This window comes from Dendropsophus ebraccatus, chromosome 7 (genome assembly GCF_027789765.1).
Source record: "Dendropsophus ebraccatus isolate aDenEbr1 chromosome 7, aDenEbr1.pat, whole genome shotgun sequence".
Taxonomy (NCBI): domain Eukaryota; kingdom Metazoa; phylum Chordata; class Amphibia; order Anura; family Hylidae; genus Dendropsophus; species Dendropsophus ebraccatus.
Genome location: NC_091460.1, coordinates 81,234,821 through 81,253,349, shown reverse-complemented (window position 1 = coordinate 81,253,349; position 18,529 = coordinate 81,234,821). Strand labels below are relative to the sequence as shown.

At 45.1% G+C, this 18,529-nt stretch overlaps 1 protein-coding gene across 3 annotated transcripts; it reads left to right on the top strand.

The window, feature by feature from the left end:
• Positions 1-629: 629 nt before the first annotated feature.
• Positions 630-18,117, top strand: LOC138797537 (uncharacterized). 3 transcript variants are annotated; one of them, XM_069977830.1, is made up of 9 exons: positions 630-1,213; positions 6,681-6,767; positions 10,933-11,166; positions 11,747-11,769; positions 11,942-12,078; positions 15,216-15,301; positions 15,374-15,481; positions 17,105-17,648; positions 17,907-18,117. In XM_069977830.1, exons 1-9 carry the CDS (start codon positions 728-730, stop codon positions 18,056-18,058), a joined length of 1,857 nt encoding a protein of 618 aa, XP_069833931.1. In that variant the 5' UTR covers positions 630-727; the 3' UTR covers positions 18,059-18,117. The 3 variants fall into 3 exon arrangements, with proteins under 3 accessions (XP_069833931.1, XP_069833932.1, XP_069833933.1); XM_069977832.1 differs by lacking the exon at positions 630-1,213 and adding an exon at positions 3,411-3,607; XM_069977831.1 differs by lacking the exon at positions 6,681-6,767.
• The last annotated feature ends 412 nt before the right edge of the window (positions 18,118-18,529 follow it).

Here is an 18,529-nt window from a genome sequence, read left to right as displayed (position 1 = left end):
GGAGGGCATATATACAGAGCTGGGGGAGGGCATATATACTGGGCTGGGGGAGGGCATATATACGGGGCTGGGGGAGGGCATATACACACGGCTGGGGGAGGGCATATATACAAGGCTGGTCAGGGCATATATACGGGGCTGGTGGAGGGCATATATACAGGGCATATATACGGGGCTGGTGGAGGGCATATATACAGGGCATATATACGGGGCTGGGGGAGGTCATATATACGGGGCTGGGGGAGGTCATATATACGGGGCTTGGGAGGGCATATATACGGGGCTGGGGGAGGGCATATATACAGGGCTGGGGGAGGGCATATATACAGGGCTGGGGGAGGGCATATATACAGGGCTGGGGGAGGGCATATATACAGGGCTGGAACTAGGGAAGGGGGATCTCGGCACTGGAGAAGGAGGGGACATACATGGAGGGATCTCTACCCTCTGTATACACATGACAGCAGGGACGGCCGTCCTCCTGTCCAGGTACACGCCCCCTGCACCGGCGGGCAGTGACTCTACGCTCTATTCAGGGAAGCAGATGATTGCGGTCAGCTGACTGCACACGTGACCCACCCCTCTGTTTATCAACAGTGCGCTGCCCCTTAGACACCACGTGTCAGGGAAGTAGATCACGTGTTGTAGGTGACAGGAGGAAGTGTCGCGGTTGAACGCTCCCTTGGGTGCGGTGCATCGTCTATCGTGCGCACAGCAGTGAGCGGGGATGGAGGCCAGCCTGACGTGCGCTGTGTGTCTGGGAGTGTTCCGGGAGCCGGTCACCCTGCCACGCTGCTCCCATAACTTCTGTAAGACCTGTGTGCAGGAGTGCGCCACCCCGCAAACCCTGACGGTAGTGCAGTCCAGGAGCGGCGAGTATTGTACCGTGTGCTGCCCGCTGTGTCGCAAAGTCAGCAGCCTGAGCGGTGGCCTGAGCGCGCTGCCCGTCAACACCACGCTGGCGGAGATCGTCCGGCTCTTACCGCTGCCCGGAAGAGCCATAGGGGGACGGAGTGCGGGCGCCACCGGCGGGGAGGCGGGGCCTGTGTGCGCTGACTCCGGGAAGACTTCCTGCGCCGAGCACCCCGAATACCGGCTGGAGCTGTTCTGTAAGAACTGTGAGCAGGCGTGCTGCGGCAAGTGCGTATCCCTCCGCCACCAGGGCATCTTCCACAACGTCAACCTGCTGGACATGGTGTACCAGGAGGAGAAGGTGAGGACCCTAGGAGGACTGGCCCCCTATGTGGTGGTGGTGGCCACGGGGGGAGGAGAGCCGGCCCCCTTATGTGGTGGTGGCGGCCACTGGGGGAGGAGAGCCGGCCCCCTTATGTGCTGGTGGTGGTGGCCACTGGGGGGTGGGAGCCGGCCCCCTTATGTGCTGGTGGTGGTGGCCACTGGGGGGTGGGAGCCGGCCCCCTTATGTGCTGGTGGTGGTGGCCACTGGGGGGTGGGAGCCGGCCCCCTTATGTGCTGGTGGTGGTGGCCACTGGGGGGGGGGCGCCGGCCCCCTTCTGTGCTGGTGGTGGTGGCCACTGGGGGGTGGGAGCCGGCCCCCTTATGTGCTGGTGGTGGTGGCCACTGGGGGGGGGAGGAGAGCCGGCCCCCTTATGTGCTGGTGGTGGTGGCCACTGGGGGGGGGAGGAGAGCCGGCCCCCTTATGTTGTGGTGGTGGCCACTGGGGGGTGGGAGCCGGCCCCTTATGTGCTGGTGGTGGTGGCCACTGGGGGAGGAGAGCCGGCCCCCTTATGTGCTGGTGGTGGTGGCCACTGGGGGAGGAGAGCCGGCCCCCTTATGTGCTGGTGGTGGTGGCCACTGGGGGAGGAGAGCCGGCCCCCTTATGTGCTGGTGGTGGTGGCCACTGGGGGAGGAGAGCCGGCCCCCTTATGTGCTGGTGGTGGTGGCCACTGGGGGAGGAGAGCCGGCCCCCTTATGTGCTGGTGGTGGTGGCCACTGGGGGAGGAGAGCCGGCCCCCTTATGTGCTGGTGGTGGTGGCCACTGGGGGAGGAGAGCCGGCCCCCTTATGTGCTGGTGGTGGTGGCCACTGGGGGAGGAGAGCCGGCCCCCTTATGTGCTGGTGGCCACGGGGGGGGGGGGGGGGGAGAGCCGGCCCCTTATGTGCTGGTAGTGGCCACTGGGGGGTGGGAGCCGGCCCCTTATGTGGTGGTGGCCACGGGGGGGGGGGGGGGGGAGTGAGAGGAGAGCCGGCCCCTTATGTGGTGGTGGTGGTGGTGGCTACTGGGGAGGAGAGCCGGCCCCTTATGTGGTGGTGGCTACTGGGGAGGAAAGCCGGCCCCTTATGTGGTGGTGGTGGCCACTTGCGAGGAAAGCCGGCCCCTTATGTGCTTGTGGTGGCCACTGGGGGAGGAGAGCCATCCCCCTATGTGCTGGTGGTGGCCACGGGGGGGGGGGGGAGGAGGAGGAGAGCCGGCCCTCTATGTTCTGGTGGTGGCCACGGGGGGGGGAGGAGAGCCGGCCCTCTATGTGCTGGTGGTGGCCACGGGGGGGGGGGGGGGGAGAGCCGGCTCTCTGTGTGCTGGTGGTGGCCACGGGGGGGGGGGGAGGAGAGCCGGCTCTCTGTGTGCTGGTGGTGGCCACGGGGGGGGGGGGGGGAGGAGAGCCGGCTCGCTGTGTGCGGGTGGGGGCCACGGGGGGGGGGGGGGAGGAGAGCCGGCTCTCTGTGTGCTGGTGGTGGCCACGGGGGGGGGGGGAGGAGAGCCGGCCCTCTATGTGCTGGTGGTGGCCACGGGGGGGAGAAGAGCCGGCCTCATGCACGTACCAGTAGTATGCCGAGATTATGGATCAATGCAGCACTCCATTCACCCCTATGAGCGAAAGGGGTTATCCAGGTAACAAACAATATACTTAACAATCTCTCTTCCCAATACCACCCTGCTTCTAATATACATGAATAACCTTGTCTTGCACCCTGCCCCCCCCCCCCCCCCCCCCATACTTGCCCACGCTGTGCATCTAAAATAATTTTCCAAGGTGCTGCTCCCTCTTCCTCCCTCCCTTTGTAGACATAAGACATGTGATCTCCTCTGATTAATGAGGTAGTATGTGTTGCTTACATAGACTTGCATGTGTCCCTAAGTCTAGGTTTCTGTGTTATAGTGCTATCTCTGCTTGCTGTCAGTGAATGCAGGTATATGTACATGTCTTTGTGTCACAGTTCTGTATATTGCAAGTATTCTGCATGTTCTTCGAGTCTGGATGGAACTAGAATATTTTCATTCACAGTCAGCAAGCAGAGATCTAAACTTACACTACACTCCCTACCCCCAGTAAACAGATGCCTGTGTGCAGCACATACCTACACCATGCACACATCAGCTCTGCTACATTACCAGCTAGTATGGAATATACTAGGGTGTTGAGAAACAAACATCAGTGAAAAAAAAAGTCCTGTGTTAACTGTGCAATAGTAATGACAGGAAAGAGAGCTAAGGGGTGAGTACGCAAACAGACTAATCGAGGAGAAGCATTGCATGATGGGAAATGTTGTTACCCGGCCGGCACCATCTTGGCTATAGATCAGCTTTTAGAAGATCTTGTAACTCAGGAATGGCAGCAGCTAGAAGGACAGGAGATGGCTCAAAATACTTGGTGAGTAGGACCAGCTAGGTTTGGGAGCATTTAATGTTTTTGCTCTTAGATGGATAACCCCTTAAGTTGTTGCTCATAGAAGTCCATACGATAATAAAACTTTAAATTGCCCCCCCCCCCCCTTTCCAAATTTGAAATAATAAAAAAACTGAAACTACTGAATTACATTCTTGATCTTGCATGGGATGCTGGAAGTTCTCCTCCTCTCTATCCAGCATCATAGTGCACAGTGTCAGGTGACTGTAAGGCCACATTCACACATCCCTAGAGCTGTCCACAATTGAAAAGACCCATTTATAGGTGATAGGCGATCCATGGCACACTGCTGTCTGTATAAGGACCTGTCAGTATTTTTTGCTCCATGGATCTGTAACAACTAGGGGGTGTATGTAGGGGGCAATAGAAATAAATGGGTCTGTAATCTGTCCATAACTGTAGACAGAAATTATAGATGTGTGAATGTCCCTCCGACAGTGCTGGAACACTGCATGTGGCTCTGACACCACAATGTCTGTTGCTGCACTGCTGTGCCCCTACTACTTTCTGGTTTGACATTTTGGGGGATGGGGGGGCTAGGGGAGTGAGGATGGGACGCAGCAGTGCAGAGAGCTGAATCAGCTCTGCAATGCTGTGTTTCCCACTTGGGTTGTACTTGTCCGCAGGGACAATCCAAGCCCTGGAGATGTGTGTAAGCTGGGAGACATAGAGGGATTGAAAGTACATAGCTACTGCTCCCTAGAGTCCCGGCCACCACTCTCGGAGAGGAGAGTGGCGTTTGGGAACCCAGGCTACAAGCTGTCGAAACTACAGAGCGAGAATGGGGCCAAACTACAATTCTACATCACCTAACAAAAGTTTAGATGATTGGATACCCCTAAACGACCCTGGACGTACAGTTACGCCATGGAAGTCTGTCACTAGACAACCCTGGGCGTAACTGAACGTCCAGAGTGTGTCTCCTGTAATGAAAGAGCGCGCTTCATAGGAGGTGGGGGCCGGCTGCAGTAAGCAGCACCGTTAATGAAAGGGTGCAGCGATCGTGCTGCAGTGTGTCGTTAACACCTTAAATGCTGCGATCGCGCCGCGGTGTTTAAGTGTGACAGGGGGAGTCCCCTGTCACTTACCGATTGGGACCCCTGCAGGGTGACTGTGGGGGTCCCGATCGTTTAAACAGACCACTGGAGGTCTCTTACCTTTCTCCGTGTGGTCCGATCGGCAATCTGCTCAGGCACAGGCAGGCTCAATGAGCAGATCGCCTATCACACTGATCACTGCTATGCCTATGGCATAGCATTCATCAGTGTAGATATCAAACTAATGAATGTAAAAGTCTCCCAAAGGGACTTCAAATGTGTAAAAACAACAAAAAAAGGTAAAATCACTAATACACTACCCCAAAGCCCCTCCCCCAATAAAAGTTTAAATCACCCCCCCCCCCTTCCCATTATATAAATAAAACCTATAAAAATAAATAAACATATAATATACCGTAGCGTGTGTAATTGTCCACTCTATTAAAATATAGCAAGTGTCATTGCGAACGGCATACACAAAGAGTGAAAAAAGTGCCAGGATTACAGATTTGATGTTGCATTATATATTAAAAAAAATTTAAAAAATTGATCAAAACGTCAGATCTTCACAAATATGGTATTAATAAAAACTAGAGATCATGGCGGAAAAAATTACACCCCATACAGCCCCGTAGCTAAAATAATAAAACCAATATAAGTGTCACAATAGGCCCACTTTATTGCCAAAAAAAAAGGATTTCATAAAAAAAATATATCTAACAGAGAATCTGTGTAATATGGTTGTGTTCGGGCTGACCTATAGAATAATGATATCTTGTCGCTTTTACTGTATAGTGCATTACATAGACCAGGGATCCCCAAACTTTTCACACGGGGGGCCAGTTCACTGTCCCTAAGACCGTCGGAGGGACGGACTATAACAAAACCAAACTATAATCAAATCCCAGTACAAAATGCCACAACCCACCCCCCAAAGTAAAAGCATCCCTCTTTCTTTCCACCCCTCACTCCTCCCTAAACCAGCCTCTTCACCCCCTCAAGCAGCAACTCACTCAGTTCAGCACTGGGGAAGGGAGGCTTTTATCAGGATTTGGGTTACTAGGAAGAAGCAGTGTGTGTGTGTGTGTATTACGGCATAGAGTGGTGTTGCACCCCTACCAAATAATGTTCTACTGAGTACAAAAATATCATACAGTAACTCACAGGTGACGTCTTCTTTGATCTAAGGGGTCACTTTCCTTTTCCTCTCTATCTGGCCCCTACCTCCATGATTTCTTGCAGCTACAATTAATCTCTTCAGAACCTGTCAGACAAACATTTTAGGCTCCGCACATTTCTAGCAACTTCCTTTTTTCCCACCCATAGGCTCCCAAACTGTAATAATTCTGCGGTTTGGTGCAGTAAAGTCACTAAAGTCACTAGGTATGTGGGTTACCCCCTGCATGTAGGATCCCCTGCTGTGCCCCCATATAGTTTTAATGTCCCCTGCATTGTCCTCCATCTAGTAATAATGTGTCCCTGCATTGTCCCCCATATAGTAATAATGCTCCCTGTTGTGCTCTCTATATAGTAATAATGTCCCCCATATAGTTATATTGTTTCCCTGCAATTTCCCCCATATAGTTATATTGTGCCCCTGTATTGTCCCCCATATACTGTAGTTATATTGTGCCTCTGCAATGTCCCCCATATAGTTATAATGTCCACTGAATTGCTACAAAAAAATAAAAATAATATATAATAATTTATATCTTCATTAATAATAATTTGGGGGTTCAATAATACATGTTATGGTAGAATGAAAGACGCCATTACAAAGTACAATCATTCCTGTAAAATCCCCTAACATGGCCCTGTAGATAGAAAACTGAAAGTGCTAAAGTGCTAGAGCTCTTAGAAGGGGAGGAGGAAAAAACAAAAACACTCAAAATTTGCGCGGTCCACTGGGTCATTTTGGGCCTGGTCCTCAAAGGGTTAAATAATGTATCTAAACTGTATTTGTTTAAATGAATAATTGTTTACCGTTCTTGTTTTTCTAGCTTGTATTTTTCAATGGTTTGAAGACCCTGCGTGACACACATGAAAAACTTGCAAAGGAAATATCTGATGATGAGAAGAATGCTGAAGTGAGTTGCTGAAAACTAAGGTGTCTTCTGCAAGTTGCATGGTAGCTTATATGTTATAAAAAAGTTCCCATTATGCCTGTCCACACCTCTTCTGTCTTTAGTAACAGCTAGATCATAACAGAACACAGGAAGTGGGTGTGGGGCTCAGCATGTCCTACATGAAAGAGGGAGAGAGCATCTGGGCTGTGTAGCTGTGAGCTGAGCTTGTCTTCCTGCCAAAGATATCTACACTGTTCTTTAATAGTAAAAGAAGACTTCTTTCAACTCCCCTTAAGGACCGGGCCAGTTGTCACTGTTGCATTTTTGTTTTTTCCTCCTCGCCTTCTAAGACCCATAACTTTTATTTTTCCACCTACAGGGCCATGTGAGTTTTTTTTTTTTTTTCCAGGAGCAGGTGTACTTTTTAATGGCATCTTTCAATCTGCCATAAAATGAATGATGGAACCCCCAAAATATCATTTATGGGGTGAATTCGGATAAAAAAAATGCTATTCTGCAAATTTTGGGGGGCCTCCATGTTAACATATTGCACTTAACGGTAAAACTGACATTTTTCCTTTTACTATTATATCAAAACACAGCGATATGCACGTTTACTAAGTTTTCTAACGTTTTACTATTTTTATTAGCAGTAAAACTTTTTTTTTGCAAATGGATATATTTAACCCCTTCATGTCAGCAATTATATATATATATATATATATATATATATATATATATATATATATATATATATATATATATATATATATATATATATATATATATATATAAATTAGTTCCTATTGCACATGCCCGTGCAGTAGGAATGTGTATATATACGTTCCTGCTTTGACGGGGCTTTGTGATGAGAGCGGGATCGCTGCAGGGACAGCGATCCCACTCTCATCTGTGTACAGCACCGGAGATAATGAGAATCAGCTGCGATCCCGCAGCTGACCCCCATTAACCCCTTAGTGACCGCCGAAACGGCGGTCACTAATAGGCCGGTGCCGTTGCTGCATTTCATCTCCCCCCACCGTGAATCCACAGTGGGGGAGATGAAATAAGTAAAATCAGACCCAAGATCAGCCCCCCTAGTGCCCCGATCACTAACCCCCCTCCCTGCGGCGGCCATCAGATCCAAGATCCCGGATCCCAAGATCCCGGAACCACCCCACATTATCTGTAATCTAATTTTTTTATTTTATTTTAGTAACTGCGCTATTCTAATAACGATTACTAGCTGCGGTTTTGCTCCAGCAAATTGGTGCTCCTTCCCTTCTGAGCCCTGCTGTGTGCCCATACAGTGGTTTATGCCCACATATGGGGTACCGTTATACTCGGGAGAACCTGCGTTACAGGGGCTCTGCAAACACACCTGGCGCTCAGAAACTTCTTCAGCAAAATCTGCATTGAAAAAGCTAATTGGCTCTCCTTTCCTTCTGAGCCCTGCTGTGTGCCCATGCAACGGTTTATGCCCACATATGAGGTACCTTTTTACTCAGGAAAACCTGCGTTACAAATTTTGGGGTACTTTTTTTCTCTTGTTCCTCGTGAAATTGAGAAATTTTTAAACTAAACAAACATATTATTGGAAAAATTCAAGTTTTTCATTTTTACTGTCTAATTTTGAATATTTTCCTCTAACACCTGTGGGGTCAAAATGCTTATCCTACCCCAAGATGAATTCTTTGAGGGGTGTACTTTCCAAAATGGGGTGACTTATGGGGGGTTTTCTCTCTGCTGACACTACAGGGGCTCTGCAAATGCACCTGGCGCTCAGAAACTTCTTCAGCAAAATCTGCAATGGAAAAGCTAATTGGTGCTCCCTTCCTTCTGAGCCCCGCTGTGTGCCCATACAGTGGTTTACGCCCACATATGGGGTACCGTAGTACTCAAGAGAACCTGTGTTACAAATTTTGGGGTGCTTTTTCTCTCATGTTCCTTTTGAAAATGAGAAACTTTAATCTGAACGTATATATTTTGATGTACAGTTACGCCCTAGGTCGTCTGGGGACAGACTTCCATGGCGTAACTATACGCCCTGGGTCGTCTAGGGGTTAAAGGAGAAGTCTGGCGAAATTTTTTTATTAAAGTATTGTATCGCAATACCCCCAAAAAGTTTTACAAATCACCAATAAACACTTATTACGGGAAATTCTTATAAAGTGCTTTTCCCCTGCACTTACTACTACATCAAGGCCTCACTTGGATAACATGGTGATGTCACGACTCGACTGCCAGAGCTGTGTGGGCTGTGGCTGCTGGAGAGGATGATGGCAAAGGGATGCTCAGTGTCCCTCCAGTGCCCCCCTGCCATCATCCTCTCCAGCAGCCACAGCCCGCACAGCTCTGGGAGTCGGGTCGTGACATCACCATGTTATCCACAAGCAAAGCCTTGGTGCAGTAGTAAGTGCAGGGAAAAAGCACTTTGTAAGCATTTCCCGTAATAAGTGTATATTGGTAATTTGTATAACTTTTGGGGGACAAACATTTTTGCCAGACTTCTCCTTTAATCATGGTATCCCGTGGGTAGATTTCACTGGCAAAACCTTTGTCATACCCCTTGCTATTCACCTGTGGTGTATAAAAGGCCATATGACTCAATCAGGTATTGCTTAATTAGTTTTATGATAAATATTTTATATAGGTGATTTATTTTTTTTAAACATTTACACTTAATGCATAATACAACATACAGTTCATACACCCATAACACAATGGGGGAGATTATCAAACTGGTGTGAAGTGAAACTGGCTCAGTTGCCCCTAGCAACCAATCCAATTCCACCTTTCATTTTTCAAAGAATCTGTGAGGAAAGAAAAGTGGAATCTGATTGGTTGCTAGGAGCAACTAAGACAATTCTACTTTACACCAGTTAGCTAAATCTCCCCCTATGTGTCATATTGCTTGTACTTTAGTACTGAGGAAACGATACACGTACAGATGACAATTTGTTTTCCTCTTATCCTCAAATTTTTTTTTAATCTATCTTATTGTAAGAGGTTGAAATATTCTTGCTGTGCTTTGTATTCTGATCTACATTTTTTTTTGTTTATTTGCTATTGCTAAACATTTAATGTGGATCTCTCTGTGGTAAGTAAATTACATTTATGTTTGAGCATTTCTTTGACTTGTGTACAGCCAGTTGTGTGAAAAAATAAAAGGGAACTTCCGCAACCTTCCAGTACTTGTCAGCTGCTGTATGTCCTGCAGGAAGTGGTATATTTCCAGTCTGACACAGTGCACTCTACTGCCACATCTGTATGTGAGAGGAGCTGTCCAAAACAGGATGGGGATTTGCTACTGCTCTGGATAGTTATACACGTCTTCCTGCAGGGCATATAGCAGCTGATAAGTAGTGAAAGACTTTAAAGAGAAGTAACTTAAAAATCTTTATAACCTCCTGAAATTAGTTAATTTTAAAGGTTGTTTGTTTGTTTGTTTTTTTTGCCGGAGTACACCTCTAAAGCTTACCTGTTTTTAGGTGACTTTGTGAAATTGGCTTTGTAAGTGTGTTTAAGGAATGGCAGTAGTCTTTATTGGTGTCTTATGCTTCGTGTAATAGAAGGCAATGATCAGCGGACATGCATGATGTCGGCTGATAGCTTTCATTTGTCTTTCAAAATGTTGAAAGACAATAAAAGACGAGCATAGCAGCAATCTGCTGCCGTCGCTCCGTGTAATCGAAGCTGCGGCAGCAGACCGCCGCTATCTCCTATGGGCTCCCCAGACGAACTAAAGATCGTCCAGGCAAACAAGGAGCAAGCAAGCGCTGACCTGACCTGATGTAGTATTAAACTGTGCTACCCATATAATTTAAGAAAAGTGACAGGTATATGTGCTGTCCTCTATACTATACTGGGGAAAGCGGTGTTCTATTTACAGTATCTATACAAAGCAATATTCTCCATTACCACCTTCTAGGAGCTTAAGAATTTGCTAGTTATTCCAAAAGTTTGGTTGTTTATTCTGATTACAGTAAAACTGACAACGGGAACATCAAGTCATCAGTAATTGTGGCCATAGTGGTTGTCACATGATAGAGTGGACAGTGCAATATGGAGCAGACAAGATTGATTTGAAAAGATACCATATAAAACTAGGTCTGACGATCAACTTATTGGAGGGGGTTGCCTCAAATTAATCAGTTTCTTCCTGATTTGTATTTATTTTATTCAGGCTATTCTAAAAACAAATGAAGACGCAGTTACATCCGCTTTTGGAGAAGTGCAGAAAGCTTTGGATTTGAAGAAACAGAAACTTCTAGACTTGGTTAAACAGCAGCAAAGTGCATCTCTAAAGCGCAGTAAAGTACGGAAAGTAACAAAAGCTCATCACAAAACAACAATAGAAACCCTTCTAAAGGACTGTGAAAACATTGTGGATAACTATGAACCAAGAAGCTTCCTTCAGGTAATCAATACAATATGTAATGTATCCATATCTGACTTTTTTAATTGGATTCCTTGGCTTGTGTGTCATCTGCCCCTGCAACTTTGAGGGAGTAATGTGCTTTAAGTCTTCAAACCACCAACCTTGCTCTTGCTGTGTATGTACGTGTTTAATAGACTATGCAATATCTTTCATGGAGTAGAGGACTTATGCTCCCCTGCGCTGACTTCCTGAGACTCCAAATTTCTAAAGTAAGCATTCCAACATGTGGAGGGGCGGCGCCAAGTCACAATCATCATGGGCGAAATTATGCCTACACTTGATGTTGTATATTTGCACAGTGTCTCCAGTATTGCGGAGACAATGTACAGCTATTGAATATTGCATGTGAGTTACTATAACAAAACCATGTTTTGTTTTTTTTTTTTAATGACAGGTACACTCCAATAGGGGCTATAATGTGCATCTATATTGTAAAGTAATAAATGGCCATAAACCTACTGATACCACAATAAGGCCTTCTGCGGCTCAGTAGTATAGCTATATGCATGACACCTGATACAGTTATGTGTTTAAAGTTTTCTTCTTTTTCGTTAAACAGGTGGCGTGTGGCTTAAATAAAAGGTGTGTATTTTAGCAGCATCCATTCTTTCATATTAAATTTAGGGGAGCTCTTTCATCACATTGCGTGTAAATGTGGTGATACCTTGCAAAACCTGTAATCCTAGTCACATGGGCCAGAGAAATTTAGCTGCTGAATAACCATATAACTGTTGTCTTTTCTAATCTGTTTCAGGATGAAATCTAACCTTGAACTTATGGGGTTCTGTTCTGATCGAAATGAAGATGTGTTAAAAATTGAACTTCAGAGTGTAGACGTACAGACCCTACTAGATGCCGTTGCCGCACTGACACTCACAAGCGGCTCCAACGGTTAGCGGCTCTTATAGCTTTATTCTCTGCATTATTTATAGTGGTTTTGGAACACTTGTATTTTTGTCTTCCCTCTGTGTCTTGATTTTTTTTTTTTTTTTTTTTGGGTAATCAGTGTTGAGTTTAAGTTAATAAATGTATAATTTTTTAATTGGGTTTTTGCTTTTTTGAAACAAAGCAGTTGCTCTGCTGCGTGTGTGTGTGTTTTTTTTTTTTTTTTTGTCTTATGTTGGTATAGTGACAAAGTATGTAGCTTGCTTACAGTGAGAACCACCAAAACACAACTTTGAAAGGACCACCACCTCATCTAGGCTAGATTTTCTGTGACAAATTTTCATGTTAAATGAACCCCTACCTGACTTTCCCACATTAACCAAAGGGCTAGAAAGAGAAAACTGTGTATGGAGCTGACTCGGGAGCTAAGCACACTCCATGCACAGCAGGTGTCTGCTGCTAAACGTAGTGGACACCAACTGTTAATGAACGACATCAGTAATCCCGCCCATGTCAGTCAGTCTATTTTATTTATTTATTTAAATGCCATGAAAATAATAGTGATGGTGGAATTAAAATAAGTGACAGGTGCCACACCTGACAGGTTACTTTGGCAGCTGGAGGCCCATTTCCTCACTCCAAGCCTGCTGTAATGACTCTATTAGCCTGCTTTGATATTTTGTACGCTCAAGGTCATTGATTATATTTAAAGGCTGTGTTTTAGGCTTTCTGTGATATTTAGAATCCGCTTTGCTAACAGAAACTAATTGATCCATGCAATGCCGTAGCATTGAATGGAGCAGTATAGACAATCTAACGATTGCTCAAAAAGTTCCCTAGTGGGACTTAAGGTTTAAATTTCTTTTTTTTTTTATATATAAATTGTAAAAAAAAAATACATATTTGCTATTGCTGCTTGCTGATTTAACTAAACTATATACTGATAACATGTCAGCTTTACTGTACTGAACGGTGTAAAAAGAACTGCCTCCAAATCTAATAAACCGGTCTGCATGACCATATAGATTATTATACACATTACAAAAAGGGTCATCTGACTGGAGTGCCTGCCATAAAATGCCACCCACTATAACTATTGTAACGTCTGGTGCTAACAGTTGAGGAACATAAGAGGTTAGTACAGCCAAATATGGATCAACACATTAGCTGCGATTTCAAAGGAAAAAAGGAATTGACTGTATGTGATGACAACCCCTTTTACTTGAGGGGTCATTCACACGTTCTGCAATTACGGTCTGTGTATGGACCACGCGCTTCTGACTGGAATTCGAAACTTCCGGAATCATCATAATGAATAGTGATGCTGGTAGCTTCCAGTAGCGCATTGTCCGTGTGGGGGTGAGAAATTGAAGTTACAGAAGCCAAAAAGTTTTACACAAGTTTTTAAATTAGTTTTTTTTTTTTTTTTAATCTAATTTTCCAGTAGTTATAAGCTGCTGTATGTCCTGCAGTTTTGTTCTTTACAGACCTTTGTTCATGACTGGAACTATCCAGAGCAGTAGAAAACCTCTCCTGCTCTGTACATTTCCTGACATGGACAGAGGTGGCAGCAGAGAGCCTTGTCAGACTGGAAAGTGCTGTACGGCCTTATTCACACGTCCCGTAATTTACAGATCCGTATTCCAGTTAATGTGAATAGCCCAATAGACATCAATGTGTCAGTAGATTACAAGGTTGCAAACCAATGCTGAAAAAAAAAAAAACATGTCCTAGAGCGGACCCAGATTTATTTATTTTTTACAGATCCTCTCATAGAAATCGATGGGATCCGCTATTTTTTACGGATTGTAACCTGTTTGGCATCCATATTTCTGTAAAAAAAAAAAAAAAAAGTAAAAAATGACTCATAGGTCATAAGTTTGTTTCTAAGCAACCACAGCCAGGAAGAAGGGACTGCAGAAGCGCATGTGCTGGCAAACAGTTCTGGTAATTAATTAGTCAATTCTCTTTCTATCTCACAGTAAAGCAAACCAGAAATGGCAACGTAAAATGGCTGACAAGTGATAATGTGAATAAATTAAGGGTTGGGCATACTGGTGCTAGTGTGGTGTGTGTGTTTGTTTTTTTTTGTTTTTTTTAACCTACTCAACTTTTATTAACTAGTATTGTGCAGTCAGTAAAAAAAATTTAGGGAAATAGGGATGCCCAATTCATAATTTTTAGCGGATTGTGCAGGAGGACTCTACAGACTTGAAAACAATACTGAACGTGCGAATAAGGTCTTAAGTGTACGAAGAGAAAAACAGGTCAAAGGCAGTGTCTCTTGTGATACAGCTACAGTAGGTATGGGTATGAGATGAACAGATTCTAGGCTTGGCTTTTTAATCCCCTTGGGCTTTATGCATTTGACACCTTTATGCATTTCACACTCATGGGGTACACATGGTAGGTCTGTAGATCCTGGTTTCCAGGGATGCTGATGTAGATTTTGGAAGACTGATAAAGATGACCATGGTATGCTCTCTGGAAAGGGGCCCGTACAGTGCAAAGCGTATAAATAAATAAAAAATAAAAAAACCTGGAGTGTGCCATTTTTAATTTTATTTATTTACCTCTCTATTGGGCAATGCTGACCTTTTTATTTGTATCCTTCAGACTGGAAGGAGTACACCACTTTCTGACACCAGTTCATTAAATACATTTATTCAGAGCACCCCTTTTAAGTATGTACAAATATACCTGAAGTCTGTTAACAGACTGGCAGAGCAGTAAAAGTGTGTAGTGGTGGGTTTAACATTCTGCCTCTGCCCATTGATCTTATAGGATTTCTTAGCTCAATACGATAGATGTAGATAAATAATATAATTTTTTTCTGGGGCAAATAAATGGATTTTCAAGATATAAACTGTCTCTACATTTGTCCCTGAAATAAGAAAAATTTCTTCGGCTGCATTCACATGTTCTGTGTTCAGTCCATGGACAACAAGGGCAGTGAATGCCTGTCTGGGACTGTTTCCCACGAGGCATGTTGTAACAATATTATGCCAGGAGCGGGGAACCAGTTTTATATCATGCCGTGCGGAGAAAAGTCCAGGACAGGCATTCACTGTCTGTGTCCGTGATTCACAGACCGAACATGGAACATGTGAATGCAGCCTGAGATTGTGGTTTTTCTGTTGTAGATGTGAGTAAGCAAAGTGGAAGCTTCTCATTCAAATCTATGTCCAGAACATGGAATGACGGAATGACAACTGATGAGAAGTATTGTGTAAGTAGAAGTCTAGACTCCTTATTTATTTTGCTAGCTGTATATGCACTAGACACTCTGTTGTTTTTCCAGCCTGTTCAGGATCAAGAAATGATTTATCTTCAGGGTCAGATGCAAAAAATGTCCATACGCTTTGTATGCATAACAAAGATGCCGGAGTATCAGCACCTGAGCTATGAGGTAACAAATTTCACTCTTTGCTAAGAATTCTTCCTAAATGCTTTTTGACGTTTAATTTACAGATAGTTCATGGACAAGGACTAAATTACGGCCGTCTTTTTAGTCGTGATGCCTAATATTTTACAGTGATCTGTTCATGGTTTAAACTATCAAGAGGACACATGGGTCCTTTTGTGCTTCCAGGGCATAAAAAAAGTGAAAAGTGTTAGATTTCCTAAGCTCCCAACATTATTATTATTTATTATTATTATTATTATTATAGCCATTTTGGGAATAAAGTGGTCCAAATTAAAATGCTGGCTTTTAGCTGTAACAAATGTGTTAAAGGGATGAAAATTGCATAACCTTACTGTGTAGTGAACTGTTATCTGTTGTGGTAGTTTTACAGGTTATGCATGTGTAGTTAAAGGGGTATTCAATCAATAAAAATCAATAAATTAGCATTGGAAAGGGTTAACCAAGATTAACCCTTTCCTAATATAATTACCTGTCCGTTTTTCGCCCCCCAAGGAGATCTCCCGTCTGGTCACGTGATGGTCCAGGCTGTGACTCGCGGATCCTCTTCTCCTTCCGGTTCGGTGACGTCGCCATACCGGGCAGGCGTCTGGCTCTCTCTTTCTTATTAGCAGCAGAGCACTGAACCCTGACTGGCTTGGTAGAGTGTAGCCAATCAGGGTTTAGTGCTCTAAGTCCCCCCCCCCATCTGCTGTACAAAGTTAGCCGGGTGCTGATCTCCCCGGCCCCCTCCTTGCTGCATCAAGGGGTGCGGGTGAGCTATGTTTGAAAAGGCCCCCTCCTTCCTGCATCCATACCCGATCCTGCCGGCCCCCTCCCTGTGCTAAAACCCTGATCCTGCCGCCCCCCCTCCTGTAATGTGTCCTTTTCAAACATAGCTCACCCGCCCCACCCCCCCCCCCCCGGTGTTAGTGTGATACGGCGCTGGCCCCGATCTCCGCACCTATTGTAATCAGCTGTTCTCAGCTGACAGGCTCTGGGTGTGAGACACAGGAGAGAGTTCTTGCTTGCGCTGTGTACGAAGCAAGCAAGAACTCTCTCCTGTGTCTCACACACCCAGAGCCTGTCAGCTGCGAACAGCTAATTACAATAGGTGCGGAGATCGGGGCCAGCGCCGCATCACACTATCTTTGAATAGGACACATTACAGGAGGGGGGCAGCAGGATCGGGGTTTTAGCACAGAGAGGGGGGCGGCAAGATCGGGTATTGATGCAGCAAGGAGGGGGCCGGGGAGATCAGCACCCGGCTAACTTTGTACAGCAGATGGGGGGGGGGACTCAGAGCACTAAACCCTGATTGGCTACACGCTACCAAGCCAGTCAGGGTTCAGTGCTCTGCTGCTAATAAGAAAGAGAGCCAGACGCCGGCCCGGTATGGTGACGTCACCGAACCGGAAGGAGAAGAGGATCTGCGAGTCACAGCCTGGACCATCACGTGACCAGACAGAAGATCTCCTTGGGGGGGCAAAAACGGACAGGTAAGTATATTAGGAAAGGGTTAACCCTTTCCAATGCTAATTTATTGATTTTCCCTGGAATACCCCTTAAGTATAGTACATATAGTGACAATGAGTAATATTTGATGGTAATCTTGTATCTGTTTGATAGGAACTTCGTCTAAAATATTACGAGCCATCTGTTGTACAAGAAAGGGAGGTAGCTTCTCCTTCTGAAAGACAAAGGCCATTGATTTGCAATAATGTCAACGGTGTAACATTCAGGATTCCTTTATTAAATACTGTAAAGCCCACCAAGCTAAAAAGACAAGATGCCTTTGACTGGGAACGTACAGTTTATGGTGAAAAAATTGTCTTCAAAGAAAAATCCACAAAGAAAGACTTTGGGAGAGAGGAGCAAAAGAACAGTTGTTGTGCATCTGCAGCAATCAAGGCTCCACATTTTCCCAGATCTCCCATCGGAGATCTAGATCTTTCCAGTCCTATAAGCAACACAAGCTTATTTTCCACTTTTTGCATGGGCAAATCAGAAACTGCAACTATAAAGAAGTCCGGTTGGAATGACAAAACTGTTAAAAAGATGAAGCCCACGCCATGCTTTCCAAAGTTCCTGAGTCCCGGATCTGTTGCAAGCACGTCTGCTACAGCCGATACATCATCTTATACATTTAGCAGTGCTGTTGGTAATGCAGAAGGTACAGCTCCAAACCACGTTAATTCTCTCCCGTTACCCAAAAAGATCTGAATTTTAATGATGTTTTCTTGAAAATACCTGTTTATGTACCTTATTACAATAGGAAAGGCATTAATACATAGTTGGGGGTACTATATGGCTAAAACCGGTACAGTTGATGTTACTGCAGGTTCCTTATATTAATATAAATGTTTTGTCAAAAAATTTGCTTGGTACCTACACATACCTTTTTTCATGTGTTTTCCATTTATATTTCCAGAGGATATGTCTGTCAGTTCTGCTTTCTCAGAAGAATTTTACGATGTAAACTGTATTATGGATCCACATGTGGAGGAGCCCTGTGCCCTGAGGAGCAGTAGCCATAACTCTACAGACAGCGATGAATCCTCTTTACAAAGGAGTCCACTTTAATGTTGACCACGCATTTATGTGTCTTATTACAGTTGATTAAAGTGTATTTCCTGTTTTGACCTGTCGTCATAAAGATTTTGTCTAGGTGCTGGCACCCAGATACATCATTAGACTAGTAAGCATTGTGCCTAATTGCATTAAATGGCTTATCTAGAACTAGAAAAACATAGCTGCTTTAAGAAACTGTTTTTGTTTTTTTCATTTTGTGTGTGTGATATTGCAATTCAGCTCTATTGAAGTGAGTGCTGAATAGAACCGGAAAAAACTCCAGTAAACTTGAACGGATCTTCAGTACAGGACAGCTCTGGACTATTACAGATGAGGTTCTGCTAAGCCAGAGGTACTTAGACTTGCCCCATGACAGATCCTCATAGGTCCAACAAACAGATTTTGGGACTTTGTTGGGGTCTTTACTGTGTTATTGCTTTAAAGGAGACCTGTCACCCCCCATGCCGGGGTGACAGGCTCTCG